Below are 22,797 nucleotides of genomic sequence, written 5' to 3'. Positions count from 1 at the left end.
TCTGCCAGACAAGGTACTCCTTCCAAGTGATCAGGAGAAAGTAAGAAAATAACTCACTGATGCACAGGTAGGAGGAAGCCAACAGTTCAACAAGAATGCCAAATCACTACCTGAGCTGTTGAAAGGACAAACTGTACAGGATCCTATTATGAAAACTTGGAACCCATCTGGGTGAAGCTGACAATCCAAGGTCACTGAGAACAAAACCGGTAAGCAAATGAAAAGGAACAAATTTCATATTTGACCTACACATGAGCTGGTAAAGCAGAAAAGATCAACACCAGCAACATCATAAACCAGCGAGAAAACATCAACATCATCACATTCAAGTAGTGCAACATCAACAGCATCACCAGCAAATGACACCTGATTAAAGTTACATCATACCATTCACTGATGAATTATCCACAGGTTCGTCTGCTTTTTATATTTTCTTTTGTATTAACATGTTTACAGCTTCCAATTTTTCAGTGTCTAATGCTGCCATGGGTAACAACCTGTGTGCAAAACTCTTGGTGTGTCTGTTTCTGAGTGTGGCTTCCCATCATCCTGCCCCTCTCCCCATTGCCCCACCCCTTACCCCATGGTCCTGCCCTTCTCCAAAAGGCCCTGCCCCTCACCCATGGTCCTGCCCTTTCCCAAACGGCCCTGCCCCCTCCCCATGGTCCTGCCCTTCCCAATGGCCTTGCCCCCTCCCCATGGTCCTAGCCTTCCCCAAATGGCCTTGCCCCCTCTCCAAATGGCCTTACCCTCTTCCCATTACCTGCTATCTCCCTGTTGCCTGTTCTGCTCCCCATCACCCCGACCTTCAACCTATGGTAAAAACAAAATAATGCCGATACCGGAAATATGAAATAAAAACAGAAAATGCTGGAAAAACTCAACAGGTCTGATAACATCTGTGGAGACAGAAACAGAGTTAACATTTCGAGTCAGCACAGCTCCTCTTCAGAGCTATGGTCTTCTCACCCCATGGTCCCGCCCTTCACCAAAAGGCTAAAATAAAAGCAAAAAACTGCGGATGCTGGAAATCTGAAAGAAAAACAGAAAATTCTGGAAAAACTCGGCAGGTCTGACAGCATCTGTGGAGAGAAAAACAGTAAAGGTTTCGAGTCCAAATGACTTTTCTTCAGGCCTTCTCCAAATGGCACCGCCCCTCACTCCGTAGCCCCGCCCTTCTCCCTACAGCCCGCCCTTTCCCATGAACCCCCCCGTCACCTCATTGGCCCGCCCTTCTCTCATGACCTCGCCCCTCTCCCCTGTCCCCGCCCCCCTGCCTTTCTGGTTCGAATTCCAGAAACGCCTCCGCTTGTTTGCCCGCTGATGTCATGTGATTACCGCCTGTTGTTATTGGTTACTGGCCGGCGGTTGGGCGCTTGCTTCGGTTGGTGCTCCGAGCTGGGATTTTCAATCGGAAGCTGAGGTAAAGGCCGAGGCTGGGTCAATTGATTGTGTTGTTGGGGGGCTCTGGATGCCCTTAACTCCTGGTCGGGCTGTGTTCAGGCACCTGTTTGTCCAAGGGTGATCCGAGCTGCAGGCCTGTCTTCCAGAGATCCGAAAAACGCTGTGTTTCAGGACGTTTCCTCTTCGGTTTTCTGCAGTTTTTTGTCTTGTGGTTATGAACAGACCCATCCCACAGGATTAATGCTGTGTGCATGTGGCCAGCTCAGGGTGGTTGCCCAGCCGAGATCTGCTTGGGCACCGGGTTGCCCCTCACAATTTTGTGATAACTTGACAGCAAAAGCGAGAGTTTCCATTGCAGCGTTTGAAAAAGGCTGTGAGCTAATTGGATTTTTGCACAGTTCTAATTTTTTTTTAAATTAGCTGGATAAAAGCTTGTGGCTCTAATGAGGAGACAGGAGATACTGTGTGAGCAAGGCTGCTGTTTGAATATTTTCTGCTGATGAAAATTAACTGTTAAAAATAACATTGGGTGAAGAAAGCATACTTTTTATACACCAAGTTGCTGAACACTCTATTTGAACTAATGTTGAAGTAGAATGGAGGATTCTTTCCTGGCTCTTTGGTTTCAGAGCAGATGTGTGAGAAAGGACCAGGCTGCTGAGGCAACTAGCTAAGGGTGATAAATCTAGGAGAAAACATTAATGGAATAACCAGAATCTGATGAATATTGTTTTATTATTTGCTGTAAAGTATTGGGCAAGGTGTTATTTACCCCAATTAAATTAATAATGAACTCTTGTGGTTCTTGCCTTCCCCAAAATGAATGATGATTCCCTAGAATAAGCAATATTTATTATTTACAGTCAATCAGGAGGTGTACGATTGAGAGGTGAGGCTATCATCAGTTTCTAGGGTGTGGAGTGTGTTCCAGAACTGACTATGTGATTTCAGGTGATCATGTGTTTTTTTTGAGGTCCTGTGTCAGTGGGAATGCTTTGTTCACTGTCAGCCAATAATGTTCTTTGAGATGTTCTTTCCCTGCAGACATCAGGAGGTTCAATGTAGCACAGGAAGCCATTCAAGCTGTGTTAATCTCAACATTCCAGAATTAACCTTTATGGACAGGCTTGTCCAACTGTCTCTACCTGAGCCACTGTTCAATAGCCGGCAAGACAGGCTGATAAGTTCAAAACGTAGGTAAATAAGATTCAAAATTTTGCAAGGAGCTGCTCCTTCAACCACAGGTTGTCCCTTTGCCGTGTTTGCTGCTGATAGGCTCACTATCAGCAGCAAATGAGGAAGAGAAACAGTCTGTTGTTGGAGGAGCAGCGAACAATGGCGCGGTGAGTGTGCTGTTGGCTGCCAGGCCCCAAGAGAAGCGATGATGCGTTGGGGCCGGAAACTGGGAAAGGGAGTCAAGGGTGTTGGGGCCCCAGCGAGCTGCGGCGGGGAGCCGGGGCCCGGGCAACTGTGACATGGCGGTGTCCAGTGAGTGAGTGTCTGCCTCACTCCCAGTCTTGCATTTATCGCTCGCTCTTACCACCACACACCAACACATACACAGACACCTCCTCACAGTGGGTGAGGGTGAGTGAACACCCTAAGACTGGGATTGAGCCTCACACATTGACCCTCACACTCTGGTCATTTTTATTAATTACTCTTTTTGTAACTTAAGCACTGTTACAGCAATAAATTGTTTACTTTTGCCCAGCAATTGCTTCTTTTCTTAATACCGCAACTTATTTTTGAAATTCTTTTTATTTCTGTGCCAAATCTTATCTTTCCAAAATTTGCTCATCGGTCCCTTGAGTGAGAAAAAAACGCAAACGTGGCCTCCTCGAGCAAAAAGGTTGGACAAGCTTGCCTCGTGACTTCCTGAATGTGGATATCTACAATTTGTGTGGCAGTTTCTGAGCCAGATTGTGCAGCAGTAATCTGCTGTTGATTAGACCAGGACAAGTGAAACAGTGCATGGTGTGCTGGCTCTGCTGCCCCCAGGCGGTACCTGTCAGTTTCCGTATGAGATCCAGTCTTGGCTTGACCTTAGCTCCGGTGTTACAGAGGTGTTGCTGGTAGGTCAACGTACGGTTAAGAGTGTTGCCCAGGTATTTTGGTATTGGGCCATGTGTGAGTGGTTGGCCACAGAACTGGGTATGAAATTCTTCCCTGGCCTTAGAGTTGTTCAGGTGGAAGGCTGAAGTGACAATCTTGGAAGCGTTTGGTTGAAGTCTCCATTTTCTGAAGAAGGTTTCCAGCGAATGTGGATCTTCAATGAGTGTTTTTTCAATGTCCTGAAGTTCTTTAGCCTGGAAAGCCAGGGCCAAGTTGTCAGCATATGTGAAGAGCTGTGGGACGGAGACTGATCTATTTGGGAGCCCATTGTTAGTTGTGTGTGGGCAGCTGATTTATTCTCTAAAGTGTACGTGGAACTGTTTATTTGTTGATCATGGAATTGATTAGCTGTTGGGTTTTCACACAGCAGATGATTTTGAAGAGTTTCAGCAGCATGCCTGTGTGCCACACTGTGGCACAAGCACAGGATACATCAACAAAGGTGGTGTCTGTCTTCAACTGCAACCTGGTAACTGACCTGAGTGATGAAGTCCTAGGTTTCAACCTTCCACGGAAAATCTGTTCAACTCTCAACTGCTTGAGGTCAGACCAGGGAAGATGTGGCCACTTGCTCCATAAGTGAAACATGAGGAACAGCTGAAATTGTGACTGTGGCCGTCCAAGTCAGACCATCGCTCATATAAATACTGTGGTGATAAGAGCAGGTCAGAGGCTAGGAATCGTGTGACGAGTAACTTACCTCCTGACTCCCCGAAGCCTGTCTACCATCTACAAGGCACAAGTCAAGAGTGTGATGGAATACTCCCCACTTGCCTGGATGAGTGCAGTTCCTACAACACTGAAAAAGCTGGACACCATCCAGGGCAAAGCAGTCCGCTCGATTGGCACCACATCCTCCACCACCGACACACAGTAGCAGCAGTGTGTACCATCTACAAAATGCACTGCAGGAATTCACCAAGGCTCCTTCAACAGCACCTTCCAAGACCACTACCACTTAGAAGGACAAGGGCAGCAGATAGATAGGAACACCACCACCTGGAAGTTCCCCTCCAAGCCACTCACCATCCTGACTTGGAAATATATTGCTGTTCCTTCACTGTCACTGAGTCAAAATCCTGGAACTCCCTCCCAAACAGCACTGTGGGTGTACCTACACCACATGGACTGTAGCGGTTCAAGAAGGCAGCTCACCACCGCCTTCTCAAGGACAACTAGGGATGGGCAATAAATGCTGGCCCAGCCAGCAAAGCCCACATCCCGTGAATGAATTTAAAAAAAATACTAAACTTCTGCCTTAAGAGATCCATTCCTGGTGGCATCAACCATTCGCACTGTCAGCTGAAACCATTGAATGGATCATTAACTCTAGCCATATGAAGAAAGAACTTTGTTTATGACATTAACTTGAAAAGATAGTATTTGCCCAAACAAGGGAATGGAAAGTTGAACAGCACTTGCATGGGCGTTGGTGGTGGCTGGGAACAGGCTGTGCCCCCTACCCTTCTGAATGGAGGCATCTGACTAAATAGATAAGGGGGGTAATATATCTAAAAATGCCCCTGTGGGGGGAAAAAAAAGACCTCTCTCAAATTAAAATTTTCTTTTGCTGAAAGCTATTGTTTAAACCTTGACCTGAAACTGTAAAGTCCATCTTTAGTATAGATGTAGAATTAGTGGGAGATGTAAGCTGCAGTAATGCAAAGGATCAAATACAGTAGGAACATGAAAGTGCTGGTTGGAAAATAAAATGCACTTATGTTGCTCAGTATGATGCAATTCTTTTTCACTATGTTGCAAAATTAATTGTACACAATGTTTCTAAAGACATTGTGCAGTGCATCTCTGTTTTATTCTTCCATCATGCACAGAATCCCCAAAGAAGGGAAGAGGCAAATGGATAACTAACTATCTTCCTAGTTGGGAATCATGTTAAAACAGCTGCGAAAGACTTGTAAAATAGAGACCCTACATGATTTGAAAGAAGCAACATGTATTTAGTAGGACAGTGGAGTTTTAACAACGGTGCAGGAACGACTGGCTTAATGTCTCAATCAACACCACAAAAACAGATTGCCTGGTTATCGCATTACTGTGTTGGAATTTGCTGTGTGCAAGTTAGTTGCTGTGTTTCCTACATTATAACTGACTCCACTTCATTGGCTGTAAAATGTTTTGGGACATCCTGTCGTTGTGGAAGGCGCTATGTAAAAATGCAGGTTTCTGAATAATTGGCTTGCTTTCTGAAATTTCAAAGATTACTAAGTGAAGTGTTTATTTTTGTTTATATCAATTTTTTAATATTACCTAGATGGGAGGGAAGTATATTGAAATTAAAATATTTCTTGAAGGTGAATATTAAAGGAGAATATTATGAAGGTACCAACTTGTAAATTTGTTCATTGTTTGTAATTTGCACAGTTTGCAAAATACAATTATGTTGCTGTGCATGTTGCTGTGCAATGTGCAGGGTCAGCTCTGGTGTGAGGTGGCATTATAGGTATATATGATGTAGTAAATGGTATGAGAAAACTATTTTCAGGAAATTACTTCCCAGTTAAACCAAAACAGAACAAGGGGCACAGGCTCAAATTAGTAAAAGGCAAATTTACAACTGCTGTGTAGTTCTCGCACATTGATCAACTTGTGGGGCAGTGGTGGCAAAATCCCTGGGATCATTAAGAAGCATCTTGGTGTCATGATGAGTGGACTGTAGGTTCTTTCTGGGTGAATAAACTAAAGTAGGCTGAATGGCCCTTCTAGTTTATATCTAGTGATTTTATGTAGGTATATTTATGACCTCTCACAATGTAGTGTGTGTATTAAGTAAAAATGTTAGACATTCACTGCAGTTTATGGTCCTACTTTTACAGATTTTATTCATCTGCAGTTTCTGAAGGAATCCAATGTCGAACCGGGTATATGCGGACCCAAAAGGCAATTATGATGACTATCAGTATCCAGTAGTGTTTTTGCCACCATACGAGAATCCGCCTGCCTGGATCCCAGTACAGGAGGTAACTATATTGTTTACCTAAGTTCTTTTTAATGATGTGCTCTTAACATCGATCATTGTGGCACTAAGTAATACAGACAAAAAAGCCTAAACTTGATACCTGATCTTTTGAATGAATTGGACTCAATTGGTGGGTTGCATGCCTGGGCCTCTAAAGAAAAAAATCTACAAGATTTCTCATTCCTGATTAACATAATAGAGCCAGTTTTATACTATGGGTCTGTACGAGAAACTGTAAAAGAGTGCTGAAACTTATTTTGCATGTGATCATCACAGCCAGGAGAGAGAAAAATGTCATACGTCCTTTTGACGTTGGATTCTGGTCAGCACATTACAGGAAGGACATTATTGCTCTGCTGAGAGTACAGAGGAGATTTACAATGTTGCCAGGGCTTGAAAATTGCAGCTATGATGAAAAATTGGATAGGCTGGGGTTGTTTTCTTGGAACTGAGGAGGCTAAGGGGTGACCTGATTGAGGTGTACAAAATTAAGAGGAGTCTAGATGGAGTAGACAGGGATGCCCTGTTCCCCCTGGCAGAAAGGTCAATTACCAGGGGGCAGAGATTTAATGTGATTGGTAGAAGAATTAGAAGGGACATGAGGAAAAACTTCTTCACCCAGAGGGTGGTGGGTGTTTGGAATTTGCTGCCTGGTTTGGTGGTGGAGGCAGAAACCCTCAACTCATTTGAAAGGTACCTGGATCTGCAGCTAAAGTACTATAACTGGCAAGGCTACGGACCAGGTGCTAGAAGGTGGGATTAGATTGGGCAGCCAGTTTTTTTATTTTTTTTTTTCAGCCGTGGTGACACGATAGGCTGGCTGCCTCTTTCTGTGCTGTAACTTTTCTATGGTTCTATGGATCCTAAACAAGTGCTTGAGGTGCCTAGGTAACCCAGTCCTATAAATGACTGTCTTATCTGTTCTAGTTTACAACAACTGCAACTTCCTTTACATAGCGCCTTTAATGTAATAAAACGTCCCATGGCGCTTCACAGCAACATTTATAAATCTAAATATGACAACAAGCTACATGAGATATTAGAGAAGATGACCAAAGCTTGGTCAGTGAGAGAGGTTTTAAGGAGTGTCTTAAAATAGGAAAGCGAGGTAGAGAGGCAGAGAAGTATAAGGACGGGCTTCCCTTATTTAGGGCCTAGGCAACTGAAGGCATAGCCACCAATAGTGAATGAAGCAACTTAAAATCAGGGATACTGAAGAGGCCAAAATTAGATGAACACAAATATCTTGGAGGTTTCTGGGGTTGGAGGAGATTACAGAGAAAAGGAAGGGCAAGGTCATAAAGGAATTTGAAAACAAGAATGTCTTGATTTTAAAATTTTCATCACTTGACTGGGAGCCAATGTATGTCAGCGTGCACAGAGGTGTCAGGTGAATGAGACATTGTTCAAGTTAGGACATGGACGGAAGTTTATGGAGGAAAAATGTGAGGGATCAGCCAAATGTGCATTGTTATAGTTGAGTCTAGAGGTTTAAGACAAAGGCATGAATGTGGGTCTTAGCAGCAGGTGAGCTGAGGCACGGGAAAAGTAAGGCAGTGTTACAGAGGTGAAATGGGTACTCTTAGTGATGCTGCAAACATGTGGTCGGAAGCTCATCTTGAAGTCAAATATGACACCAAACAGTGCACAGTTACAAACGGCATGGTGTAGTCTCAGACTGTTTCCAGGAAGAGGGATGGTGTCTGTAGCTATGGAATGGAATTTGGAGGGGGAACCGAAAACAATAGCTTCAGTCTTCCCAATATTTAACTGGAGGAAATTTTTGCTTATCCAGTACTAGTTGTCAGATAAACAATCTTATAATTTAGCAACTGTGGAGGAGTCGAGAGAGGTGGTGGTGAGGTGTGTATATGTGGTCAGCCATGTAACCAAGGCCTACAGACCGGTCAAGAAGGACGAGGAGGGATAATTTGGCTTTGTCACAGGTCATGTAAGATGCCATTTGTATCTTTGATAAGAGCAGTTTTGGTAACGTTGCGGGGTGAAAACTTGATTGAAGGGTTTCAAACATGGAGTTCAGGAAAAATCAGCACTGATTTCAGAGGTGACAACATGTTCAAGGATTTTGGAAAGGAAAAGGAGGTTGGAAATTGGATGGTAGTTTGCAAGGATGGTGGGGTTCACGTGTTTGTTTTTGAGGAGAGGGGTGAAGATGGTAGATTGAAAGGAGAGAGGAACAACATCTGAAGAGAGAGGGAAGTTAAAACTGTTGACTAACATGGGGAAGAAGGGAAATTGGATGGTTAGTAGTTTAATGGGAATAGGGTAGAGGAAGCAGGAGTTAAATCTCATGGACAAGATATGCTTGGACTGGCGTTGCGAATATCTAGTTCATGCTTTATGTTTTAGAATATAACACTCAGTTTTAGGAATTAAAATTTTAATCGTAGATAAATGGTGGCATCTGGTTGAGAAACTGGTAAGCGCAACTCTGATGTAAATGCAATTCAAACAACTGTGGGTTTATTATACTTAAAAGATAGCTTATGTCTGTTCAATAAGGTCGGAGTTGACAGTTGGAGCATTTGAACAATAGATGACCTATTGTTAGGTTTGTGGTAGAGCAGGAGGGTCTCCACTTACTTCAATAAAAGATTTAAATTATATACATAGTTCCCAGATGAAAAGAGATTGGAGGCAGTTGGGCAACAAGGACAGAAATGCTTCAGAAAGAGTTGTTAACTCCAATAGCAATATAATGGGTTACAGAATCAAATAGTTTTGTTGAAGGTATAATAATTAATTTACATTTCTATTTGTGGACATCCCAAAGTATGCCACATTATCATAGAGATGGACTATGGGAGTAGAAGGATCTTTTTGTTTAAGTTATCTAGGCCTATGCTCAGAAAGCAGGCAGTTGCAGTTTTTGGCTTGGTGTAGACTGCAGCTCACTGGATTGAGAGAGCTAACTTGAGATAATTGGTAGTTAGGCCTGCACTTTAAGCAGAGAAAAGATAAACTTTATCATTCACTGCGTGGAATGTGGGGCTCAAGCTCAGTTTGGAATTTGTGAGGGGATAAGCAGCTGGTAAATTTGCCAGTGGTCCTCGCAGAGCCTTGTCAGAAAGCAGTCAGCAGACTGGAAGGCTGAGAAGGCAGTTGGGTACTGACAGCAGCCAGAACAAGGAGCTGAGGCATCCACAGTCTTGAGATCTTAAAGGAAAGCTGGAGGGTTGTCTAACAAAAAGCTAATGGAAGGGTCTCCATAAAACCTTACCTCGGAGAAAGTTGGAACACTTGAGGGGAATTAAAGTGAATTTTGGAGGGCTGTGGCATCTTTAGATAGGTCTTGGGAAAAGTGAATGAACCTTCAAGATTTTGTAAGATAAGGGACCTCTTGTGGGGACAGTAACAAGTAGAACTGAATTTAAAGCATAAGTCTTTATAAACTATAATAAGTTAGTGGTGCTTGCTTTGTTTAATTTCTCTTTATATACAATGAAGATTATTTTTGTTTTAAAATGTGAAATCTTGTGGAGTAATTTCTTGCAATTAATCACTGGGTGTTCAGATTTCTCTTTAAATGTTTTGGTCTTTATAAAATGATTGTAAAACAAAACATATGGGGAGATGAGAGAAACTAAATTAAGATGAAAGTTCAGGGCTAGGGTAGGGGGACCTTTAGAGGAAGTTTGGCCTGGTGGGTTAGTGGAAGGGAGGGACATGGCACAGGCAGCTGATCAGATGGTTTCAATCTTAGTAACAAAGAAACCCATGAGCTCTTTGCACTTATTGTTGGAGGAGACAGGGAGGGGGGGTGGGGGAGGGGGTTTAAAAAAACTTTGCAGTTATTTAATATTTGATCTGTGAATTTTTTTGTTCCCATTTGCTATTTATGTGAATTAGATTGTGTAAGAGGGCTGCTTGCATTCTGTCATATTTGCTTTCACTCAAAGAAATAACTCTTTGAGCTAGTAATTCAGTGAATACCAGTACAGAGAAGTGATGCAGGTAAGCTGTACTTACACCAAGCATACAAAATATCTAAGCAGACAATGTAACTTTCCAAAACGTTGTAACTTTCTTTAAGAAAAATATTGAAGCATATATTACATTTGTTACAAAATAAGCCATCCTGAACTATGAGAGGCTTGATAGTTGTGGGATGGTATTTTTTAAATGTTGTCCTTTGTGTACTCTGGTCAGTGATGGTGCAACATTACGCATGAACTTGAATTTGGACTTTACAGGGAATTAATAATTTGGTTCTATGTGAGTTTAAAAAATTTAAAAATCACTTTCAAAATTTTGTATTTGATTCTTTAGAGGTTACATCACTCAGATTACAACAATGAGCTGACCCAATTTTTGCCTCGTATAATCCAGTTGAAGAAACCGTCTGGGGCTCAGGTAATAACCCTTCATACCCAAGCATGTCTTTGTAAATTAGAGGAAGTTATTAAGTTTTGAGTGCATTGTCTTCTATTGACCCAATATTTTATCTTTAATGCTACTTTTTGTGAGGAGTAATTTTTTTCTTAAGTTGTATTCTCAATCAGTTCAAAAAATAATTTAACAAGCTGCAAAGGTTTGGATTGCAAACTGCTGTACTACAAGAATGGTAGGATGTTGGTTTGCCATGTGCAGTAAATTCCTGACCAAATTCAAAACCTACGGGATTGGTCAACTCTTCTAAAACGAGGAAGAAAGGAATGCCTAAGAGAATCCCCGTCCGCAGAGCATGCTTTCCAATCACCAGTTGGCATAGCAAATTTAATAAATTAATGGGAAGAGAATTCCAAAACAAAAACAGAATTACCTGGAAAAACTCAGCAGGTCTGGCAGCATCGGCGGAGAAGAAATCAGTTAACGTTTCAAGCCTTCATGGCCCTTCGGCAGAACTGGAAGAGAATTCCAGCCTGGTCTGATGGCTATAAAAGGGTTGTAAATGAAATGAGTTTGAAGCATCCTCATCTCTGGTCTTAGCGGACATAAACTGTCCATATTTGACACTGAATTCCTTTGAACAGTGTTCCAATTTTGCATGCTGGGTTTTTTTGTGGCCAGTTGGTTGAGTTGACTTGGGGAGAAGGAAATATGTGGCTGAAAAATAGGCCTGCTTGTCAAGCAATGTTTGTCAAATTTTCTGAGTGCAGCCCAAAGTTGAGGTAATTTGCTACAAATTTTAAAAAGTGGCAATACTAGTTGCAATTTTGGTGTTGTAAATGACCCAGCCGGTGGGTCTGAAGCTAAATTTAGCCTTATTGCCCTGGTTGGCATTGTGTTACTTGACGGGCCTTTATCTGAAGGGTAACACAATGCTGTCTTGGAAGTTCTGTAATCCTGATGTTCCACAAACTTTGTGTTCTTGTTTCCTGCAGCTTGGATTCAACATCCGAGGGGGCAAGGCCTCACAACTTGGCATCTTCATATCAAAGGTTCGTGCTCTTTGCTTAAATGTGTTTTGGCTTTGTGCACTTCTGTTAAACATGATGCTCCGGTTAGGTCCTTGGAGTTATTGCTTGAGCAAGAACAAAGGCACAGGACTACAACCTGTTAGCCAAAGAGTAACGGATATTCAGGCAGCAGATGTGTACCGAAGGAATCCTGAAAAGCTCAAATTTTCAAAATGCTGGTGTTTTGCATTTAAATCCAATTCAGGCTGATGAATGGAAGTTTCTTTTGTCTGCTGGCCTTAAGGGTCCGATGTGAAATGAATTTGGACAGTCTCAATCCCATCTCAGTGACCGTGATACCATAGCACACAGCTTTTCTAATTCAGCACTTAATTGGCAGTGTCACTTACCAAGGCTGGTGAAATGTTATGCTGAAAAATAGAAAAAGCCAAGCTGTTGCAGTCTGAATCATTGTGGCAACAATGCACCTTAATTTAGGACGGAGAAGAAGATCTAATGCACACAAAATAATTCCCCCCTTTCTTTTGTTGACCACTTGTTGACTTGCTGCACAGCACAGCCAACACAGAAGACCTAGAAAGTTGAGAAGTGTTTTTAATAAGATGTATGTGTGTATGTTCTTAAATACTAACACAAGTGCCCGGTCAATTACCTTTTACCATAGGTGATTCCTGATTCTGATGCAGATCATGCAGGACTGCAGGAGGGAGATCAAGTCCTTGCTGTGAATGATATTGACTTTCAGGACATAGAACATAGCAAGGTAAGTACCAGAGTCAGATAGCACACAAAGGTGCAGAATTTTAACATCAAAAGGGTATGTTAGGTGAACTTTTAAGACTAAAGACACATGGGGCATGGGTTTTGAAAGTTCAGAACTCCAATTCAGGATATGCCTTAGGGACCAGTGTGTGGTCCTGATAGTTAATGGTGATAGGTGTCCCATCCATATGATTGACCTTTCAATTTTGAATTTTGAGCCTGGTAAAACTTGTCTGATCAGAGATGAACACCAGGTATTTGTGCATCATGATTAACCACTTGGGTTAAAGTTCAGGGGAATGTAGATGAGAGTTATTATTCAAAAAAATAAACTGGTTGAGGAGCGGATATAGCAGTGCTAACGTTGGATGGCTCTGGTTCAGATAACTTGTATTTATTATAGCAACAAAACATTGTTTTTGTAAGGGAAAAAAAAATCATCTGCCCATTTCCCTTCAGAACCTTTTTCTTGATGTTGAGCTGTATTTATTTCTGTTCTTTAGGCTGTTGAGATTCTGAAATCTGCCAAAGAAATTACAATGAGGGTTCGCTATTTTCCATACAGTAAGTACAAGCCTAGTTATTTTAGGGAGATGGGAACATCAGTGGGCCATTCAATCCCTCATGCTTGTTTTGCCATTTTTAATTAAATCGTGGCTGATCTCAAGCTCATTGATCTGACTTTGCCTTTGAAGCATCTCCCTTTACAACATTAGCTAACACAAATCTGTCAATCTGAGTTGTGAAAGTTTCAATTGATCTAGCATCCACGGCTTTTGTGGGAGAGTCCCAGATTTCAACTATCCTGTGTATGAAGATCTGCTCCCTGATTTCAGTCCTGAATGACCTGACCCTAATTTTAATACTTTTCCCTCCTGTTCTGGATTCCCCTACCCGAGGGAATAGATTCTCTTAATCTACCCTGTTGAATCTTTTTATTTTAAACACATCAGTTAGATCACTCCTTAATCTTCCACACTCAAGGGAAATATTAGCCAAGTTAATGCAACCTATCCTCAGTTTATTCCTTTAATCCATGGTATCATTCTGGTGAATCTGCATGCACTCCCAGGCTACGAAACCTTTCTTGAGGTACTGTGTCCAGAACTAAACAACTCTGCTCTGACCAAGGCTCAGTACAAATTAAGCATAATTAATATTCCAGTCCTCTTAAGATAAAGACCAACATTTTATTTGCCTTTTTGATTGCTTTTTGTTCCTGTCTACTAGCTTTTAGAGATTTGTGTACATGGGTACCCTTTGCACTTCCAGAATTTCTGCTTTCTCGCCATTTAGAAAATACTGCAATTTGTCTTTCCTGGACTCAATGGATGACCACACACTACCCCAGATGGAACTCTGCTTGCCACAGATTTTCCCATTCGCTCCATCTATTGATGTACTTTTGCAATTTCCTGTGCCCATCTACAATACTTACTGTGTCTCCATTGTAGTGTTATCTGCAAATTTGGATCTACATCTGAGTCATTTCTAAATATGACAAAAAGCTGAGGCCTTAGCACAGATCCTTGGAGAATATCATTTATCACATTTCGCTAATCAGAGTACATACCTTTATTTCTACTCTCTTATCTCCTACCTCCCAATCAATTTTCAACCATATTAGTTACGTGATCATTTATGCTCAATCTTTTATACCAACCTTATTGAATGCAAGGAAATCAAAGGTTATCGGGGGTAGATGGGAATGTGGAGTTCGAAACACTAGAAGATTGGCCATGATCTTATTGAATGGTGGAGCAGGCTCAAGTGGCCGAATGGTCTACTCCTGTTCCCATTTCTTATATCCTTATCAACAGCGAATTCCTTATCTACCATGTTAGTGACCTCCTCAAAAGCAAAATCAGATTCAATTAGTCATGCGTCACTACGCAAATCCATGTAGCCCAAATTTGTTCAGCCATTCTGTGCCTAATGACAAATTCTAGTAACTTTAGTAACTGTTAGATTGAGAGATCTTGTTGCCTGGTTTCTTTCTGCCACTCATCCTAAATAATGGAGAGACATTAACAAAGTTTGGTTTTCATCCTTGCTTCTTTATTTTAAATTACCCCTCGACCCTTGTCAACAACTATAGTCAACTGTATATTGATATTAAGTATATGCATTTTTTATTTGTTTACGGAATGTTGGTGTCGCTGGCTAGGACAGCATTTATTGACCATCCTTAATTGCCCTTGAGAAGGTGGTACTGAGCTGTCTTCTTGAATCGCCACAGTCCCTGTTGTGTAGGTACATCCACAGTCCTGTTAGGGAGGCAGTTCCAGGATTTTGACCCAGTGACAGTGAAGGAACGACAATATATTTCCAAGTCAAGATGGTGAGTGGCTTGGAGGGGAACTTCCAGGTGGTGGTGTTCCCATCTATCAGCTGCCCTTGTCCTTCTAGATGGTAGTGGTTGTGGGTTGAGAAGGTGCTGCCTAAGGAGCCTTGGTGAATTTCATAAATTAGTGAGTTTCATAAATTAGTGAGTTTTATAAATTGAGAATTTCTAGAATTTCATTCTAACTGTGCATTGTTATTTTTTCCTTGGTTTGTTTGACCAATCTGCACCCTTATTATCAATTGGGGCCTGTCCCACTCCTCCACTGCTGGACTGTGCTCTCGTATCTCCCATTGGGCTTCTCACATATGTGTTTGAATTTGTAAAGGTTGAATTAGTGTTCTTTGGCCTCGTTTGTGTGGTGGGTCCAACAGAGGAAAGAGGTCATGTTCCTAGAAAAAGCTTTGAGTCCCAATAGAGGAGACAGATTCTTGCTGGAGTTGGGGTTCACACGACCTCCTTCATTTCAGCTTTTTTTTTAACATTGATTTCTGGGTTGCTAACTGTTGCTGGAAATAGTTTTCTTAGCAACAGTTATTGAGGTCAGTTGTAGCACCCTAGCTGTGATACCAGGGATTGAGCCTGGGTTCTTTCTGGTATCTATGCTGCAGTACTGTTGCTCAGGGGAGTAGCACTCTCACCTCTGGGTCTGAATGCTGTGGGTTCAAGTGCCCCTCCAGAGACTTGAGCATAAAATCTAGGCTAACACTTCAGTGCAGTAATTGAGAGTGATTTAGAGATGCCATGATTCGGATGAGATGTTACTGTCGCCCTGCATACCCATCCCCACAGATGGATGTGTAAGATTCCATTGCACAGTTTTGAAGGAAGGCAGAGGAGCTCTTCCCAGTGTCCTGGCTAATACTCATTCTTCAACCAACGCATAATAAAAAAATGATTATCTGGTCATTATCACACTGCTGTTTGTAGGAACCTGCTGTGTGCAGGAACCTGCTGTGTGCATATTGGCTGCTGTGTATCCTACCTTACAACAGCGACTGTTCAAAAATAATTCAATGGTTGTAAAGTGCTTTGGGAGATGCTGAAAGCATGTAGGATAACAAATAAATGCAAGCTTTTTTCTCCACTACCTTACTTGAGTGGCCATTTCATATGTTTGGACAGTTTTAACAGATTGTTAATAGACTGTATCTCAACCAAACCTGACCCTGTCTGGATCCAACACATGTATTGTCTAGCAGTGGTAACTGGATAATTAAAAACATTAGTAGATTTTAATTTCTTCTTCACCGCTTGGTTGTCCAGGAATATTGAGGCCAGTTGTAGCACCCTAGCTGTGATCAGCTTCTAATGCAGTACATACCAGGGATTGAGCCTGGGTTTTTTCTGGTCTCTATGCTGCAGTACTGCAAAGGGACTTAAGGGAGCTTTAAAATCCCTTCTTTTAGATAAAAGGTTAAAATTTAATTCCTTAACAAAATGAATTTTAATTGTTAAGATCAGGTGAGGAGGTGTTGAATGGCTCCCCTCTTTTCCCTTTCCTCATTTGACTAAAACAGTTTTTTAAAAAAGATATACTTACCGTTTACGTGATGTGACCATAAAAGACACGATCACAGGTTTTCTTGAGTTTTTAAAACTTGTCCTTAACCCGATCTAAGCAAAATAATAAAATAAACACACTGACTTTCACACACACATACAAATTGATTACAGAGTGGAAGGATAAAGTAAACAATTTAGAACCCTGTAAAATTAAAGGGGCATACTGTTGTCAAAGGTTGGTGACTTGGTTGGCTTCAAGCTGAACTCAGTGGTCCTCTTGCTGCTTTTGGAGAGAGGCGGTTTAAAGATGTAGATGGACAATTTATTGTTATATGTTCCTCTGGAAACAGCAGTGCTGGGTTGAGTTCTTCTTAAAATCTCTTTCTGCAGCACCTGGATAGTCAAAATCAGCAGACAGAGTTCAAAACTTGCAAGTTGGATAGAGAGAGAGAGAGGGAACCCATTCAGGCTCTTGCTCCTTCAGCGTCTCAGTTGCTTGTTCTTTTCTGCAGAGAACACAAGTGCTTAAAGACACAAAGGATTGGCTTGTCACGTGACTGCTCTCTCCAACTGGCCAGTGACCCAAATATGGTCATGGTTAGTGTATTCCAGTTGTAACTTGAGTAGTTCATGGCTGAAAATTCCTCTCAGCCAGGGTCTCATTGTCCATGTGATTATATCTAATGGTTTGTCTCCATCCAGTTGAGTACCCAGGTGATTGTCTGGATGCTTTGCTGATGGGATAGGTGATAGCTCCCATTCATTCTTCTCCAAGGCCATTGTTTCTTGGTATGGCTTTGCAGACAGGTTCTCTCCATTTCAATGGTTTTGGAATGTAGAAGGTACAGTGATGTAAATTTGTAGCCATCTTTCACTGTGAGCCCAAGTCACAGGAATGTAGCTTTAGTATTTTTTAAAAATCCAATTAGGGGTTTCCACCCAGCAAATTCAAAAATCATTTTTTGATATAAACCATGGTTTAAAGGTAAATTTGAACAGCAACATACATTTATACAGCACCTTTAGTGTAAAACTGCCCTAGGTGCTTCAAAAGCATAATCAAAAAAGGACACAACCAAAGGAGGAGATGTGAGGGGTGATCAAAACTTAGTCATTGGACCTTAAAGGGAGAGAGAGAGGGAGAGATGAATGAATACACCTCGCAGCAAGTCCTAAAATGGATTGTGGAGAAGGGATATTACTGTAACTGCTATGTGTTTTATTTCCTCATTATTAGTGCACTGGTTAACACATTTATGTTAAATTCCTGTCAACTTCAATGCAGTTCTTAGCCCATTTAAAAGAGTGGCTAATCACCTGCAGGCACAAGCGCTGCCTAACCCAATTAAACATAAATGGGAATTTACTATCATTAAGTTTCATGCATGCATTTCATATGTATATTTCATACGTTTATTGAATGAAGACTGTCACTGGTAAGGGTTGCTATCTCTCTCTTTAGGGTAGTCCCTCGAAGCAAGAAGGATGCTTGCCATGGAATACATCCAAGGCAAGAACCTCCATGTGGAGTCTTTTAACATGGGGAGGCTGTTGCGCTGAAGCTACCATTCAGTTTTGGCTGACCAGGAGACTCTCCTGCTCTTACCATCTGCCATAGCCGCATTGGAAGGATTTACAGGTTGAAATCAAACTGTTTGGTCATGTTACAAATGTATCTTCCATGGCCATCAAGTCCCAGAGTGGGACTTCAACCTGGAGCTTTGGCTCAGAGGTCGAGAAACTACCACTGCAGGACAAAACCTCCTGGGCTGCCATCTATCCTTTCTGTAGGCTGCCTAAAAATTTCTAAAATATGAACCAGATACCAGAGTTCTGTCTGAAAGTAGACCAATTTTCACAGTTATATTTGTGATGTAGAAGCATTAGTTATTAAGGTTTTAAATTAACAAGCAAAAAAATCTTCAGCTCAACTTATCCCCTACTGTGTTCTATCCTACACACTGTCCAGTTTTATCCATGGATAGTAAGTACAGTTAATTTGGTCAGTGTTCACAAAAATAGGTAGATTGCTGATGGATGGAGTGCAAAGGTATAAGATCTGAGTATCTTCTATGAGGGTCTAAACAGAGTGGTGAATTGCATGGCTTTTCTTTTGTTTTCTATGTTGAGTACAATGAAAGTAGCAGGTCATATTTCAGCAGAGGTGCTAGCAAGCATTAGCATTTCATTTATATTATAGCACCACCTTTTAAGAATGAGGTGATCCACAAACTCCAGAGACAGTGCTGTAATATAAATGAGGTAAATTGCTGCTGACAGAAGTAAATAGGTTTCACCAGTAGGAGTGTCTCCCCTATCGTTGTAGATAGCCTGAGCTGTCAGCTCATCCATTCCATATGATTTTTGTTTTACATTTCTGGCTTAAATGATCTATTCCCTGATGGTAAATGTGGGGAACTTACAAAAATTATTTTATAGCATGCACCGTTTTAGGATTGGAGGCAACTTAAGTTCTTCATCCTCTTAAGTTGGATTGTCAGATTTTATCTCCTCTTTGTTTTCTTTCAGACTTTCGCAGGCAGAAGGAAAGGACAGTTCATTAAGAGGAGGTCCTGCTGATAGCGATGTAATGGGATCACGGTGCCTTAGAAACCAACTGACAAGCTTGGTACTTGGAAGATGTTTGGTCAGCTGATTACAACAGACAGCAGCTGGTTCAATTCGTAGTGAGATTCTGAAATTTGGGATTTCTATTTGTTGGGCAAATTTGAAAATGAAATTTGGGATTTATAAACATTCTTCCAGCATTTTTTATTTCACATTTCTAGTATTTACAGTCAGTTTCTGTCAATGTAAATTGTTAGATATTTTCTGAACATTTTGGAGAAACTAATGATCTCGCACTCTGAGAAGTGAAATTTGGACAGGTGCCTGGTTCCATAACTGTCTTGGGAGTCTGGAAGGAGTCATAAAGCCACTAACATCAGAAACCCCCAACTCCATCTAAGTGAGTACCCATAAGGCCACTACTTTAAAATATTTATACAATTTGTGTATTTGACCAAAACTTAAATGACATCCTACATAAGGGTTTTTAAGGAGACTTCTGGCTTCATTAGTTTTGTTAGACAGGACTGAACTCCATGTATTGCTTCAATATCACATCTTGCAAATGTAAGTGGGCTACCTTCTATCTCAATAAGGCAGTTGATAATCCTGCTTAATACTTTCTGCAGATAACTAGCTATACACCATGTAATGAATGTGATTTTGCTGAAAAAAGAAACGTCAAAGCTTTTCATCTTGCACTCATCAGACACTGTCACTCACCATCAATTGGTGCATTCTCTATGGCAATGCCTCTACCAATCAGAGTCCACTTGCCAACCAATCAGCACTCCCTTCTCATACAATATAAATTGTTGTTTTCCCCTTATATTGGTATTCTTGTGAAGTGTCTTGATGAGTGCAAGATAGAAAGCTTTGACATGTCGTTTTTCAGCAATACTTAAGTTCTGTACTACCAAACAGCTATCTGAATGTGGTTTTCATGTTTAGCACTATGAGCAAGTTGTCTGCATTTAATTGGTATATCTTTCAAAACAATGTATGAACAGCCACTACAATCGAGGTGGTTTGTAATACTGACACCAGGGGGCAGTTGATCTTTGAGGTGAATATCCACTATCTGGTAGATTGCAAATAGTATGGGGGTTATCACACAGCCTTGCCCTGTTCTGGATTTTGAAGGCATCTGTTTCAGATCTCCCACTCGACAATTGCAGTCATATGATCATGAAGCAATTGCAGGATTGTGATGAAGTTTCTTGAACATCCAAATCTTTGGAGCACAATCCACAGAACCTCATGATTTACTGAGTCAAATGCATTGGTCGGGTTGATGAATGCAGAGTTCCTGGTGGTGTTCTTGGATTTGTCTGACAACAAAGACCATGCCAGCAATTCCTCTGGAAGGCCTAAAGCCACATTGGCTCTGGAAAGATTTCCTCAGCCACAGGAAATAGGTGATTTAGAAGAGTGCACATAAGGATTTTCTCTGCTATAAACAAGAGGGAAATACCTTGATAATTTCCATTGCATAATTTATCTCCCTCTTAAATAGTTACAACTGTCGCATAATCATGAATACAACTTTGGGGTATATTATGGATAATATAGAATAAACTGTATATTTGTTAAACCCTTTAACCTATCCTGAAATTTTTGAGCATATTGAGTTAGCTAATTATGTATGTAAGAATGATTGGATCTTAATGCTGGGACTTTGACTTATGCTCTATATTAAAAATCCTTATTTGTCCTTGCTAGTTGTTAGCTTGTCTTTGCCTCTGATCCTATTGTATATATTAACTTGATTCCCAGAATGTGAAATAAACTCTTGACTTCAAATCATGGAAAACAAGTGATACCAGAATAAGGTGGTTTTATTTCATCAATGTCTGTAAGCAAAAAAATGCAACAGTACAATCTGTTCAGTTATAATATTGCACTGGTTTTTTTTCAGCAAATACTCTTGCTGGAGACTTTTGATTTCTTAGTCCAAGGAATATGTGCCTTTCTAAACCTTGGAAGTAATACAGCATTTTGTGGTAGCTTTAATAGTTCCTATAAATCTCTTATCGGTGGTTGGTGGAATCCACCTCATGGTGTCAGTTGACTTTCGGCAGGTTTCTCAGACTGATTTTTTTTGAATTCCATTGTGGTTCTGGTGTTTATGTAATGACAAGAATCTCAGGCCCTCAAATAATGTTGGCATTATGTTGACTGCTGGGGAAATCATCAAGAACAGTTTTGGAGGCGAATATTGGGTTTCTTTTGCTATCTTTGGAGAGGAAACATTCTCTCTGCCCCCCTGATGAACAGAAAGCACCCTGATCTTTGACATCAAAAAGGAAGAATTTATTGTCTCGTGAAACCCACTGTGCCAATGTTTCTCCATTATAGTCGACAACTTCATAACCCCACATTGTGTGGTGGTTTTTAAAGTCTGAGGTAGATGGGTAGATAAAGGGGAACGAGTAGATGTAATATATTTGGATTTCCGAAAGGTGTTCGATAAGGTATCGCACATAAGGCTATTTAATAAGCTATGAGACCATGGTGTTGGGGGTAGTATATTAACATGGATAGAGAATTGGCTAACTAATAGAAGACAGAGTTGGAATGAGGATGGGATTTTCAAGATGGCAACCTGTAACTAGTGGAGTGTCATAGGGATCAGTGCTGGGGCCACAATTATCTACAATATATATTAATGACTTGGATGAGGGAAGTGAATGAACTATCGTGAAGTTTGCAGATGACAAAAATAGGTGGAAAGGCAAGTGGTGAAGATGACAAAGTCTATAGGGGGATATAGAGAGGTTAAGTGAGTGGACAAAAATTTGGCAGATGGAATGAATGTGGGAAAATGTAAGGTTATGCACTTTGGCAGGAAAAATAGAGGAGCTGATTATTATGTAAATAGAGAAAGATCGCAGAAAGCTGCAGCACAGAGGGATTTGGGGGTCCTCCTGCAAGAATCACAAAAAGCTAGCATACAAGTTCAGCAGGTAATAAGAAAGGCAAATGGAATGTTGGCCTTTATTTCAAAGGGAATGGAGTACAAAAATAAGGAAGTCATGCTAAAACTATACAAGGCACTAGTTGGACAACACCTAGAATACTATGAACAGTTTTGGTCCCCTTATCTAAGGAAAGATGTACTGGCATTGGCAGCAGTCCAGAGAAGGTTCACTAGGTTGATCCTGGGTATGGAGGGATTTTCTTATCAGGAGAGGTTGAGTAGTTTGGGCCTGTACTCATTGGAGTTTAGAAGAATGAGAGGTGGCCTTATTTAAACATAAGATTCTTAGGGGGCTTGATAGGGTAGATGTTGAGAGGTTGTTTCCCCTTGTGGGAGAGTGTTGGACCAGAGGGCATAATCTGAGTAAGGGGTCGCCCATTTAAGACAGAGATAAGGAGGGTAGTGAATCTGTGGAATTTTTTACAGCAGAGGCTGGGTCGTTAAGTATATTCAAGGCTGAGATAGACGTTTTTAATCATAAGGGAATCAAGGGTTATGGGGAAAAGGCAGGAAAGTGGAGTTGAGGATGATCAGATCAGCCATGATCTTAATGAATGGCAGAGTAGACACAATGGGCTGAATGGTCTACTTCTGCTCCTACGTCTTATGGATGTTGACTAGGAGTGAGTGGTGGGTCAGGCACTGTGGTTTGCAAACATTGGTGATCCTTGACACACCTACATGTATTGCTGTGGTGAAAATTTTGGTTAATACCAGTATGCTGGAGTTTGTTGCTACCTTTGATGCCTTGTTTAACATA

At 41.2% G+C, this 22,797-nt stretch overlaps 1 protein-coding gene and 1 long non-coding RNA gene across 4 annotated transcripts; both read left to right on the top strand.

Moving 5' to 3' along the window:
• Window positions 1-1,275: 1,275 nt before the first annotated feature.
• pdzd11 (PDZ domain containing 11) lies at window positions 1,276-20,888 on the top strand. 3 transcript variants are annotated; one of them, XM_078546965.1, is made up of 8 exons: window positions 1,276-1,423; window positions 2,268-2,355; window positions 6,354-6,497; window positions 10,787-10,870; window positions 11,842-11,898; window positions 12,542-12,640; window positions 13,143-13,203; window positions 13,936-14,303. In XM_078546965.1, exons 3-8 carry the CDS (start codon window positions 6,387-6,389, stop codon window positions 14,091-14,093), a joined length of 570 nt encoding a protein of 189 aa, XP_078403091.1. In that variant the 5' UTR covers window positions 1,276-1,423; window positions 2,268-2,355; window positions 6,354-6,386; the 3' UTR covers window positions 14,094-14,303. The 3 variants fall into 3 exon arrangements, with proteins under 3 accessions (XP_078403091.1, XP_078403090.1, XP_078403092.1); XM_078546964.1 differs by lacking the exon at window positions 2,268-2,355 and having other exon boundaries at window positions 1,280-1,423; window positions 13,936-14,300; XM_078546966.1 differs by lacking the exons at window positions 2,268-2,355; window positions 13,936-14,303 and adding an exon at window positions 19,019-20,888 and having other exon boundaries at window positions 1,294-1,423.
• Window positions 14,310-19,012, top strand: LOC144683693 (uncharacterized). The gene is made up of 3 exons (XR_013577319.1): window positions 14,310-15,525; window positions 16,260-16,502; window positions 16,606-19,012. It is a non-coding gene; the product is annotated as an uncharacterized LOC144683693 (long non-coding RNA).
• Window positions 20,889-22,797: the final 1,909 nt, after the last annotated feature.

The sequence above is a fragment of the Cetorhinus maximus genome, chromosome 8, assembly GCF_964194155.1.
Source record: "Cetorhinus maximus chromosome 8, sCetMax3.hap1.1, whole genome shotgun sequence".
In the NCBI taxonomy this organism is placed as follows: Eukaryota; Metazoa; Chordata; class Chondrichthyes; order Lamniformes; family Cetorhinidae; genus Cetorhinus; species Cetorhinus maximus.
Note: the sequence above shows the minus strand (reverse complement) of the source record. Positions and strands in the feature narration are given on the sequence as shown.

Excerpts from the sequence above, each read along its gene's own strand:
- pdzd11 (XM_078546965.1), top strand. The coding sequence starts at position 6,387 with ATGTCGAACCGGGTATATGCGGACCCAAAAGGCAATTATGATGACTAT. Across the intron at positions 11,899-12,541 it reads TTGGCATCTTCATATCAAAG|GTGATTCCTGATTCTGATGC; the intron begins GTTCGTGCTCTT and ends CTTTTACCATAG. Across the intron at positions 12,641-13,142 it reads AGGACATAGAACATAGCAAG|GCTGTTGAGATTCTGAAATC; the intron begins GTAAGTACCAGA and ends TCTGTTCTTTAG.